Source organism: Polyergus mexicanus, unplaced genomic scaffold, assembly GCF_030449975.1.
Source record: "Polyergus mexicanus isolate NDT 795.1 unplaced genomic scaffold, iyPolMexi1.0 SCAF_13, whole genome shotgun sequence".
Classification (NCBI taxonomy): domain Eukaryota; kingdom Metazoa; phylum Arthropoda; class Insecta; order Hymenoptera; family Formicidae; genus Polyergus; species Polyergus mexicanus.
Window position 1 is genome coordinate 8705757 of NW_027223333.1, and position 13262 is coordinate 8719018.

Here is a 13262-nt window from a genome sequence, read left to right on the forward strand (position 1 = left end):
TATAGATTCTTCTGAATAAAAGATAAGATATGTTAAGACTGTTAAGACGATTAGGGAATAAGCATACATTTGTGTAGATAAGTTTTAATGTCAATTGGTATATATAAATTTATGAAACATGTGAATTTGTTACAAAAGCAATTATTGATAAACAAAATGTATATTGTTTAATTACCTATATTGTAGATCACTTTGTAGATTGTTGTATTTATCCAAAATGTATCTCCAATAAGAATTATACACAATGCTCCGTATATAAAAAATATTACATCATTGGATTATGTTACAAATCAATATAGATCATAATTATAATTATGTACATTTGGTTATTTGATAAAATTTCGATTATATTTTATGTCCCACCGTTCTTTACTTCGACCGGGCTGAGAATAGTGAGCACATACTGGAGAACCTTGACTAATTCCTGCTCTTGTTTACTGGCATCGACACTCGACAACGTAAATCTACCGAGAGCTTCCCGAATGCTCTGAGAAAATCCTGCGCTTCGTGCGATGAGTTTTCCCTTCTGGTTGTTGCTGATCAAGGACCACAACATGGAACCGGCTAGATTGATTTCGCACGGTGATCCGTTCTTAAAGATATCGTGTAACAAATTGATAAAGTCCACTAAAAAATAATAAAGATATAATACAATCTGTAAGAAATAACCTAGTACTGGCATTAGTTCATTCACCTGAACTAAGGAGTCGAGGTCTGTTCGTTATATTGAATGCTAAATTGCGTAGAATCGATATTGCGAGAACTTTGCTCGATGATGATGAACACTTTGCTAATTGTATTAAAACATCTAAAGCATCAGTAGCCTAAAATATTACAATGTATTTATTAAAGAACCAGTACATATCTTTTTTACGTGTTTTTACCTTTGGTACACATAACTGTCCTTCCTCATAATAAGTAAAATCTATTAAAAATTCTAGGCAATACATCTCCACTAATGGCCATGGCTTTACCCTCTTTGTAATAGTAGGATGTATTTTAGTAAAAAATTGAAGGAGATTACTCTGTAAAATAAATTTTTTAAATTCATAATTGATAATTTAAGACCAGTTTATATAAGTTCCAATGTTTTAAGCCTATCTGGTGAAATTAGAATGGACAATGATGACAATTACCTTTGAAACACAGATTCTACACTCGTGAACATGCACCGCGTTTCGTAAAATATGAAAAGTAAAGTGCATCTTGTGATTATCGAAAATTTGACCGGCTCTTTCAATTTCTTTGCTCGTCACTTGCATGATAACGTGCATCAACGCGAGCGTATTTGGCGTTTTCCTTAATCCGGTTCCCGGTAATATTGTTGTCAACGTTAAAGATTGCGCGGCTGAAAAAAAATGCAACAGAATTGAATTTAAAAAATTTGCAGATAATAAAAAGTATATGAACATTTATACATATCTATTGGTGTTTTTAATAATACTTTAATGCTATATATTAATCCGTCATCTCACCAATGTTACATTTTGTTGTAAACGTCGCTAGCAATTTCAAGGCAGACGTTGACACTATTTTATTTAACGCTATCCAGGCCCACAGTTTGTGTATCACATCTGCCAAACCTTCCTTCGTTAGACTCTCCTTAACGCTTGCGTCTTCGTACATAAAGTTCATTAAAAGTATGAAGATACAGTTCACATCATGTAACAGAGGGTGAGTCTGTACAATACAAAAGATGATTTTTGTTATAGAAATTGTAGAGATAAATGTTTCTAGAAAAAAATCTTAATATTTTCTTACTTTTTTTTCTACTTGTTTTTTATGAAGTTCAAACGGTTGAAGATTTAGTTTAACATACATTTCTTTGAGAATCATCAATACTGTCTCAGGGAGTTTACTCTGCAGTGCAGTGCATTTTGCTTCTTTCGACACGTACAATAAATTAGTCAGTGCACCTACAATCAAATCCTTATCTTCCGATTGTTTGCAATTTCTTTTGGATTTCGCATAATTATGAGCGATGAAAAGATGTAGCAAAAGCCCGCATAATTTGCCTCCTATTGTAAACTGTTCTTGATTCGATGACTCGTCTTTCGAAAGCAAATTTTTTTCACTTTCGTTCGATTTTTTGCAATGCATGTTTGCATCTATTATCGACAATTTGTTCACGCTTAATATAACATCTCGCAAATTATCATCCTTGCCTTTTCTCACGACACGCATATCGAGTACCGTATCTAGTGTCGTCCGTAATAAAGAGATGCTGTTTTTCCCCAGCGAGTCTTTTTGAATCTCCTGGGATAATAAAAAAGCTAAGCAACTGATGGCACTCATTCTCAAATCTGTCGCAGAGTCCTTTATCGCGAAATAGATGGAAGCCATCACAATTTCTGACCCGCATAATTCTAGCGCGCTTTGAATGGCTTCGAAATGCTGATCTTCCGTTAACGAAAGTATAGCTATAAAATTATAGATTTCCGTCCACAGTCTGTTACGCAGGTACATCAGGCGCGGTTCGACAGATTCTAGATAAATTATATGCAAGCGAATATTAAGAGAATTTGTATTTAAAATAAGTTTGCAATGTGTACTTACGATATAAATCGATATTCAAGAAGGAGAATAAAGTGTAAAGCGAGTCCGAGGAAAAAAGAATGACGGCTGTGTATTCATTGCTGTGCATGATGCAGTTTGTTAGAACTGTACAGATGCTAATATACATCTCCAATACATCGACATAATGGCTCAAACTCTTCCTGCTTCCGTTATCTTTCGGAATTTCGTTCAAACATCTTGAAATAAAAGAGATCAAATAAAACAATTCAGTTGAAGAAATATAATTTGTATGTATTACAGATTTTTCTTTATATACATACCCAAATAAATACTTATCAATAGAATGTTCATAGATTTGCCGAACTACTTCGTGTAGTCCAATGAATATTAAATTGTTCAATAATTTACAAACAGCTGTAATGAGCGAAGGCGTCGCGATTGACTGCATGGAACTATCCATGTCCGTTATTTCCGAATCTCTACCGGAAACTAAGCCCAATATAACAAAAACAAATTAATTATAAATTATGCAAAGCAAATATATCACTAAATAGGGTATAATTGAATAATGTAATTACATGCTTGTAATTCATCCTGACAATTGTATAGACACGATACGATGCGTGGTACCAGTGAAAAGCAACCAGATTGCGCACTCTGTATAAAAGTTGCTTTGCCGTTGTTCCTTTGATATTCCGATTGTTCTGCATCTAAAGTAGTCAACGTATAGACGTTGGAACACAGAATACCGATTTCATGATAGATATTACATTGCTCGACATATATTAGGGCGACTTGCAATTGTAAAGAATCATCCTACATAAAAAAGAAAGATTACACACAATTAAAAATCAAGATAATTCTTTAAAATATATATGTTACACACAATTAAAGATCAAGATATTTCTTAAAAATATATATGTATCTTCTATACTTTGCAAGAGAAGATATATATATATTTCCATAAATTCTGATATATAGTCATACAGATACATGCATTTAATAGCGAGAAAAATAGAATTCGAAGTTTAAGATTAAATGTTTTTATGATATTTTTTAGAGATATATGCTCTTTTACACTTACACATTGATAAGCCATCGAATTCTTTAGCATATTGCAAAATGCGATACATGCTTGCTCTCTAACTAAACAAGATTCTTCTCTGTTTGCGATGTATTGAAGCAACGTGTGACACAGATCATTCGGCGTCATGGCGATTGCGTTGAGGAGTTGCGACGCAGTGTGCATTGTGTTCATCAGACCTGCCAGTAATTGCAAAGCCGAAGCGCGAACCAAGGGGTCTCGATTTTGCCATAACATGGGCAACCAATTTAATGAGCGACCCTCTTCGTGCCAAAATACTATCCATGACTGTATAATAATTATTCATTTCTATTGAAATTGATAATTATCGGACTATACATACATATATACGCAAAATAATTATTGAGAGACTAATTCTATCAATAAATATATTGTTTTCGAAATACTATTAAATCAAGGATATATACTCACATTCTTATTAAAATTCACTTGCATCTGATGTAACAAATGATTAAGACATATTATCGAGTTTCTTGTTATCGATAAACCCATGAAGCTAACTGTTCCAGCACCATGAAAGGATACGATTGGTTCAATAAGCGTGTTGCAAAGAGACAATAGTAAATTCTTATGATTTCCCCATTCACACTGTCCAATTAAATATGTTAAACATGTTAGCAACCAATCAAGATATGCTATAACAAATAAAAAGAGAAAAAAAGATTATGATTATTAAGTTTCACAGAATGGATTTTTTATAATAAAAATCTGTGTTAAAATATGAACAGACCTAATAAATACTAACCGAGATTGTAGAAATGCTGCTGATCTCCAAAACATAGTGTCGAAACAACGAACTCTACAAATCTAATCCAGGTATTCTTAGGTTCGCCATTGGATTTTTGTATTTTTTCGATTGCGGAACATGTACGTACTAATTTAAGTATAGATTGATGTACATTCTGATTGTCGACTTCCAAATTCTTAAATAAATCTGCTAGTGACCTTGTCATATTTTTCATAATTTTACTGATCCACGATCCTTTCCCTGAGAATTAGAAAAACAGGATTTAGAAAATATTATCCTAATATAATTTTTATGTAAGAAACAGTGATATCTGAAGATATCGCTATTTGAATAATATCTTTTTACCTTTTTTTGCCACATTTAAGTATAATTGCAAAAAAATTAGAACATCCACAAATAAGTCGCAGTCCTCTTTACTAGCGGGATGTGATAATAAAAATCGTTCGAATGTTTGTTCCCAAGGTAGTGAGTCCATATCTTTTTCGTTATTATGTTGGAGTATTTTGTAAAATTTTAAATACCTAAAAAAATCAAATAATTAAAATAAAATTAAAGTAAATATTAATAATGCATGCTTTTGATATCAATAAAACCCAAAATAAGAAAGATTATGGTTAGCAATAACAATAACTTACATTGTAAGATAATCTAATGCACACATAACGCTATAGTGCGCAGTAGAATTTTGAATATTGTAGAGTTGCTGTTGACAATAATATTGAGGAAAGCTATATTGTAAAGAAAGGAAATCCTTTTCAAGAATCATCAATTTCTGTGAGACTTCAGAATTTTTTATATCATCTAAATTTTTCCATAACATGTTTATACCATCATTCCATTCCCATGCCCAATACTGTCTAATGAAAGTTAGAGCTACTGGATTGTTACCATGAAGTACTAAAAATGGAAAAACATTGTGTACTTTTTTCAACTTTGTAGCTCAAAGATAGAAAGAAAAAGAAAAAGAAAAAAAAAGCTATTCATGCCATAATCATATAAATTCAATTTTTTTTTTTTTTCAAATTATATAAAGTAATTTGTTAATAAATTACAAATCTTATCTATATACTTACATGATACATCAGATCGTCTATGTATACTCGTTTTCCAATGAGATTTGCATGTAAATGGCAATTTCATATTTGTCACAACAATATACGGTAACGAAATATGTGATGCAATGCTGTTTTCGACTAATGCTGCTTTTTCACTAGCTCTTATGATATGTTCACTATATAGAAGTAAACACATTAGTTGCGCGCCATCGGTTTTTGTATATTCGTTGTTTGGAAATAGAAAAAGACCTAATACCAAAATTTTTATGTATTTTTTGCATTAAAATTATATCATAAATCATAAAATAAAAATAACAATAAAACATTATTTTTCTTTAATATAAATTCTTTGAGCAAAATGGGATTGTATAATGAACTATACATACTTCTTATGATATTAAAGAAAACATTGGTGCTGATAGATAACTCGTATCGTATAGAACATTCAGAAAATACAAGCAGTTTTAATATGCTGATTATTGGTATCACAGAATCTGGATAATTTATATAATCTTTCTCTATCTAAAAGTAACATGTTTTAGGTCAAATAAAAGAAACATGTCTATAATATCCTCTCTTATAAAATGTAGTAGCTTACCAGAGCTTTATTAAAAATGTCCAAGATCAAAGACAGCCCACCTTGATTAATGAACAATTTGTGCAGAGAAGTATCAGAAAGCATCACACTAATTTGTACTAATGCGGATTTTCGTATTTTCGGATCTACATTTGGTTCGTTCAACATTTCCAATACTGACAACATATTGCTCCTCTGCAAATAAAATATTTTGATTAGAATAATATGTAAAGTCATATATACATGTGTTTTTAAAAGAATAAAATTTTATTTGGATATAGAAAAACTAGTATAGGACTAGTATATGTCAAGTAGAAATAAATCAAGACTATAAAGATTTTAAAATATTCTGAATGTAAATATGTAACCTGATAATTGCCTTCTGATCGCTTTACAAAGGTTTTACGCTCAAATATGCAGAGTGAACTGAGAGGTAAGCCATGTAAAGATGACAGACGTGGTAATTTTTGTACAGAATCTTTTTCCTTTCCGAGAAGCCAGATTAAGCGACATAATGCTTCTTCCCGTATATCACTGTTTGGTGAATAAAGAAATCTTAAATTGCCCTTCAATACCTGAAATTAAGAGTTATATAACACACAACAGAAAATTGGAACATGGAAAATACATCTTCAACTATGTCAAATCACCTCAATAAACGGCAATTGTATACTGTTGGAAACATCGGGATCAAATATCTTGGTTACACACTGACCTAAAGCTGTATGGGTATCAGCGTGACACTGCAAAAGATAGAGCACAGGAACAAAAGCTTCTAAAGTTTTTAACCATCCAGTTTCTCCCATTTGTATCCTCCCTTTCAGTATAAAAACTAATATGTCTCTTGATACTTCATTTATCTAAATATCAATAAAACCAAATCAATAAAAAACTAAACATTGGGAAACTAAGCACACATACTTTGTAACAGTATTTAAAAATATACAAAATTTTATTACCCTGGTATCCTTGCTCATCGCACCGTGAGAAATAATCTCTGTCAAAACATTTGGTTCAAGTAAGAACATCAAATTTGTCCATGATAGCTTGTCTTTATTATATTCTACTCCCAAAATAGTTTTAACCAAAATATGGCACTCAATATATGTGGCATGTTGAACATTCACATCTCCATTTGCTAGTAATCTTAGTATCAATTTTGTTGCTAGTGCATAGTCTTCATTAGTTAAAGAATATTTTGAAATATCTTGTAAAAACTTTACAGCAATCTTTACAATAGTCAAATTTTTATGATATGGCAAACTCAATTTAGATGTATATAACATTCTTAAAGTCTCTGAAGGTAATTGTTCCAATGAACCTTTTAATACAGAGATAGCTGCCTGCATAGACTTTGCAACAGTTTTGGTTTCATCAAATAGTTTTATCAGTTCTATTTGATTAGCGCCTTGAAATTGCTACAAATAAAAGAAGATTGTATCGTTAGTCAATATTAATGATAAATGAAATATATAATTAAGCATGTAATTAAGTCTCTTACACGAGTATATTCCAAGAGCATGGAATGCAGTGCTGGATACAATAGATATATTGGTGCATCCATTATAGCATTTGCTATGGATACTTTTAAACTATTCGGTATAACAGTATCTGCCAATTCCAATGGTACAATGCTACTCAATAATTTTATAGTAATAGTGGTAAGATGCAAGTATGTTATCCTCAAGTAATCCACAATGCCACTTTCAAAGTATTCCATTATTTCCCCCATTAAATTAAACAGCGCTTTCAAATCGTCGTTTATCTTTAAGGCCGTACCATCGTTGCAGAGCCAGATATTCGGCATTATACTAATTATAAGCAACTGTACTAATTCATGAGTTAGATCTGTGATGTACTTGATGTTCCGTAGAGGAAAAGTGGAGTCGATGGGTAAACTTAACTGATTAAGAATATGTTTCAGAGACTCTATACAATAAACTGGCAGAAGCATCTGTTGCAATTGTAAGACAGAATCGTCGATATTCTCGCTCATGCTCTGACTCCTATCGCTAGTCCCCTAGAACATAATACTGTACAATAAAAAAACCTTAAGAATGATAAACTTGATAAGAAATCAAAATGATACTTACTGCTGATTGATATGCTTGATAGTTAGCGTCGGGTAAACCACCATCCAGACCATCTCCAGCTTCCGAGGATGTGTATACGTTGCTATTCAATTTACTAGCTAGTAACTATGTAAATGAATAATAAAAATATTATTAAAGAAACATAGTCACATACATAATAAGTAAACTTGATAATTGTGTTACATTGCTAAGAGATGATATTAGAAAATATTTTTATAATAAAAGAAATAAAATATAATTATTAATGTTATTATCACACTTTTATTTACCTTTTGCTTTTTATTTGCCACGCATGGTTCACAATAGTAATATATGCGAAACTTTAAGGAACGCGTCAGTTTACGCAAGGTTCTTAACACAGTTGGAACCACGGACGCGACATTAGTTTCCGACATGTTAGTACTTGATTTAAGAAGCTCGTGAAGTATCTGAAATGTTATTTTAGATCATATTTCGATAGTTAAATTACATATTTCTACTACATATTTTTATTCAAAACAATAAATATATATAACTTATAAAGAGAAAACATTATTTACCATAATTATTGTTGGTCGCTGAAGAAAAACCTCTGCTGGAAAATCTTGCATCATAACATTTGTTATAAATTGACATGTATGTAATATATGATTAATATCAATAGTGTTATTAAGAGCTTCCTCGACTGCAGTAAGTACTCCTCTGTCTGATGTAACCAGCGGCTGCCATGGCATTATTAGCCATTTTATACCGTTTTCTATCGTCTCCGAAACTTGCGTGCCATTCTTGTGTTCCAATGTTGCATCAAGCGGTATTGTACTACACACACATACAAAAATGTATATATATTTATTTTTTATGCAGCATACAATAACTATATACATACAGAATATAACATATTTTTCTCAATGTCTTTATTTAGCTATTAATGGAATTTCTCTAATGCTTGATAATGTTGTAACAATAACATTTGTATTAATCAACTTACCTATCAAAGATAGACGGCAGATTGAAAATACTGTGTAAATCGTCATGGTCTTCTCTTTCATAATCCTTATTTTTATATCTAGTACGATTTTGTGTTTGTGTTCTATATCCATCAAAGTCTGAACATACATTTATAGCTGAATCCTACAATGTGACTATATTTATATCTTTCCATAATGTATATATAGGTGTAAAAAATATTATATTTATATTTTTATACCTTTGTATCTACATTTGATCCATTTATTTGACTTCTTTCTGGATGAATAACGGCTTCCTCAATTTCATCCAATTTTGCATACCATTCAGAAGAGAGCTTTCTTCTTAATTCGTAAAGTTCATTTTGAAACTTTAATTTGCCAAATGCATTTAAATAACTTTTTGCATCTGTCTTGAAGTAAACATTGTACATTAAATAAAATACAGTAAGTTCTTCATAACAAAAAAATTTTTATAAAGTGATTTGTCATATTAGCGAAATAGCCCAAGTACCTTTGCCAGCCGCAATAATAAATTCAGTACTTTCTCTGGCTGCGGAGCAATCTCGAACGAAAACCAATTGAACAGCCTTTGAATTATCTCTCTTTTGACAGCATCGCAATCGCACACGAAACCAAGATTGTATTTGGAAATAATATTATCCAAAGCTCGCAATCGTATTTCATCGATTGTATGGCCTAAAAGCAACGTATACTCCAAAAAATATATATATTTAATACAAAAAGATGTATGCGCGTTCGTTCTAATTTAAATAATTAATTGTATCCTCCTGCGTAGATTCCTTACCTAATTTTTTAACATGTATGCCTGCTATTCCGGCGGTGGTTGACATCGTAAACAATAATAATGTGTCAGACTCGTTATCGTAAGGATTATCTGTCACGTGTATAAACTTTGAAAATTTAACCGCCAAATTCACAGCGGCACTGTTATTTTTCAAAGTCGCAAATGATAAGCGAGATAACGAGATGTGCGAGACAACGGAAATGAGCGATCGCAGCGACAAATAGTGGTCGCTTGTCACGACTGTCGGTAACGATATGCACGTACTTTACCAACAGACAAACCTCATTCCGAAAGTCTTTGTAGATGGCGCCGCACATTCTTTTCCTCGCCACGCGGAAAAACGACACGTATATAATTTCCTATTCCACGATTGTATTTTTCGTGACAGCGTCAGTGCGGTGCGCATGCGCCGCAAAAACGTTCAATCAAATTTTATGCGACATCGCACGAGATATATCATTATTTACGAGAGAGAGAGAGAGAGAGGAAATTTTTGCAAAAATTTATGACGTATATTATCTAAATAAATACAGAGTTGTTTTATGGTTGTGTCGGAAAAAGCGAGGAAAGGAGATGGAACGATTTCTACTGCGACTTCTTAACGATTGACAGCAGCGATGAGGATTTCTCAAAGGATTTCACCGTTTAATCATCTTATGAAATGTTTACAAGGATAATTCGAAGCATATGCCTTTTTTTCGCTAAACGAGAGGTACGTGTAGATATTACAATCGGTTTAATTTCACGACACTGAATTACATAATTATGTACACATCATTTAACTGCATATAAACATACAAAAGGTTTTAAGATTAATCATCGAATCGTTGATAAATCGCCACCGAAATATTTACCGCCTTTAGCACCAGAGCTCGATTCCTCGAACGTAACTCCGCTCGGTTCGATAACTTTCGATACACCGGGTATCTATGAAGCTCGAAGCTTTATCGCAGCCCCCCCCCCAAAAAAAAAACAAAAAAACAAGCCGTCATCCCGTAAAAAACTTGAGCATATTTTTACGACTTTGTAATTTCTAAATTTTTTCCCTGTAATCGATACATCATGTAAAAAAAAATTATTTTTATAATTTATTAATTATAATTAATTAATTTATTATTAGTTCATAATTTACAAATTATTTTTATAATTTATATGTCTAAAAACGGTTTCATCGATCTTTTTTTACAGAAAAGATCGAATGAGACTAATATAAATTATACTGAAATAAACGCAAAGGGAGATCCCATTATTAATTTCAAAGCTGAAAGATGAAAACAAAAAAAACCATTACTTTTCGCATTAATTACGGGATGATCGATATGTAAAAGCGCCGAATAAATACGCGCGTTGCGAGCTCCGTAGGTGCTTCTTCTCTTTTTCTCTCTCATCTACGCTAATGATAATAATGTATTTAACGAAATGTATATGTTTACACTTCGGTTCATTATTCGGCCGTTTACAAATGTTACCATAAAAACATGATTTACGCCGCTTTGAGTCGGCGGGGGCGCCGGAAATAAGCCTTCAATGAGATAATCGCGAATGAAGCACGCTGCTCGCACGCATGCTTCTCACGCAATTTTGTAATTATATAATATAATATAATATATATATATATATATATATATATATATATATATAACTGCGTGCGAAACGTATAAGCAGGCTATTTATTATCTATATCTTTCTATTATTGTATATGAAATTACGCGGAGAGAACGGGATTCTCCTATTATTATATAGATCGTTCTCGAAGCGAATTCGCGGATAAAATCATATCTCTATCGCAATGGAACTCAATGTACGATGTATTTTTTAGTGATGCACGTCTGCATCATGTTATCAGAAATCGATTTGCATCTTCTCCTGATGCAACGTATACGTTCTCTCACTCTCGATTTGATACAGAGCCCTCTCATCTTCCTCTTTCTCTCTTCGTCGAATAATCTGCGGCGTAGCAAGAATTCTTTTCGATGAAATCCACATCGAAGGCAAGATATGGTACACCAAAAATTACACGTTCGATTAAAATGTGCTTATTCGCGCGCGCGCGAGAGAGAGAGAGAGAGAGAGAGAGAAAGAGCTCAGTCTCATCGTCTTTATAATCGTGAGTCGAGTTTTATTACGCGCGTGAGAATTATTGCTTCTTATTATTCCACATGACTTTGGACTTCGCGCGACGAACGCAAATTATATTTTTGTATTTTTTTTCATCCGCTCACCTATTACTTTTAAATGATATTCAGCGAGACGAGTAAAATTTCAATGCGTGCGCGTTTCTTACGTTACAAAAGAATTACAAAAAATTATCTTACGCGGTCCCATTTCTTTTTTTTTTTTTTTTTAGCCAGATTTACCCGACTCGACAGGAAAGAGATCACAATTTTCAAAAATTGTCATTTTGTTTTGACGCATAAAATATAAACAAAATATTTATCGCATGCTAATTTTCTGATCATACTTGTATCGATTTATGTAAAGCTTTCTATTTGACAAAATCCCGATAGAGCTCAATTAACAAATAAAAAATGTATACATATACATACAATATGTATACATATGTATAACAAGTTTATTTATCGATTAACTTCATACATTGAGGGTTTTATCAAATATAATTTAATTTAAATATAAAGTTTGTATGCGCATACGTACAATCAATATAAATGCGTGAATAGAGGAAAATAATGTTTAAAACAATTATGTTTGTTTCGTTAAATATATCATATACTAAAAGTAATAGGCTAGCTATATTAGCACCGTATTTTGGCCGAGAAAATACCACAGGTTTCAGCGTTTTAATAACGCGTTCGTCCGCGATTTACAATATAATGTGCACAGAAATGCCATGGAAGCGTAGTTATATATGTGGTTAAGCTACGAGCTCTTTGATCCCTTTAACCCCTTCCTAACGACAATGTATTAACATGAGACTCTCGGTATAATAAAATTCTCTCATCGATCTCTGATATATATATATATATATATATATATAAAAGAATGCGAAGATATAAATTATGTAAATTACAACAACAATTTATTCATCTATTTAATTCTACACACATTATCCTATAAATTCGTAATGATATTATGTAAATATTTTACAATAAAATTGCATTCTATCAAACGCATAACGTATACAAATTTGTCACGTACTTCCCGTTGATGAGATTCTGCAATTTAATTATTTTTAATATATAATAATAGCTATATGTAATTTTAAATTTGTTTTATTTTATTTTATTTTATTTTTATTTTATTTTTTTTTTTGAGTATTTCTCAGCGCAATCGTACAGTTTGCGCGGTAAATTTATTTATACTTAATTATTTGAGCTAACCGATCTTAAAGATAATTTTATACATCGAGAGTCCTCGGAAAAATTTCGTTGCGTATTAAAAAAAAAAAGATAAAAAA

The 13262-nt window shown here is 31.9% G+C and overlaps 1 protein-coding gene across 1 annotated transcript; it reads right to left on the bottom strand.

The window, feature by feature from the left end:
• Window positions 1-87: 87 nt before the first annotated feature.
• Window positions 88-10798, bottom strand: Ana3 (anastral spindle 3). The gene is made up of 28 exons (XM_070305623.1): window positions 9848-10798; window positions 9554-9738; window positions 9294-9452; window positions 9063-9205; window positions 8635-8893; window positions 8365-8523; window positions 8096-8200; window positions 7504-8022; window positions 6962-7420; window positions 6653-6862; window positions 6371-6577; window positions 6024-6197; window positions 5812-5947; window positions 5444-5674; window positions 5006-5267; window positions 4716-4891; window positions 4368-4610; window positions 4034-4257; window positions 3602-3889; window positions 3096-3333; window positions 2838-3006; window positions 2557-2753; window positions 1762-2486; window positions 1476-1680; window positions 1137-1348; window positions 885-1025; window positions 695-824; window positions 88-627 (listed from the first exon to the last, which is right to left on the bottom strand). Exons 1-28 carry the CDS (start codon window positions 9891-9893, stop codon window positions 353-355), a joined length of 6477 nt encoding a protein of 2158 aa, XP_070161724.1. The 5' UTR covers window positions 9894-10798; the 3' UTR covers window positions 88-352.
• Window positions 10799-13262: the final 2464 nt, after the last annotated feature.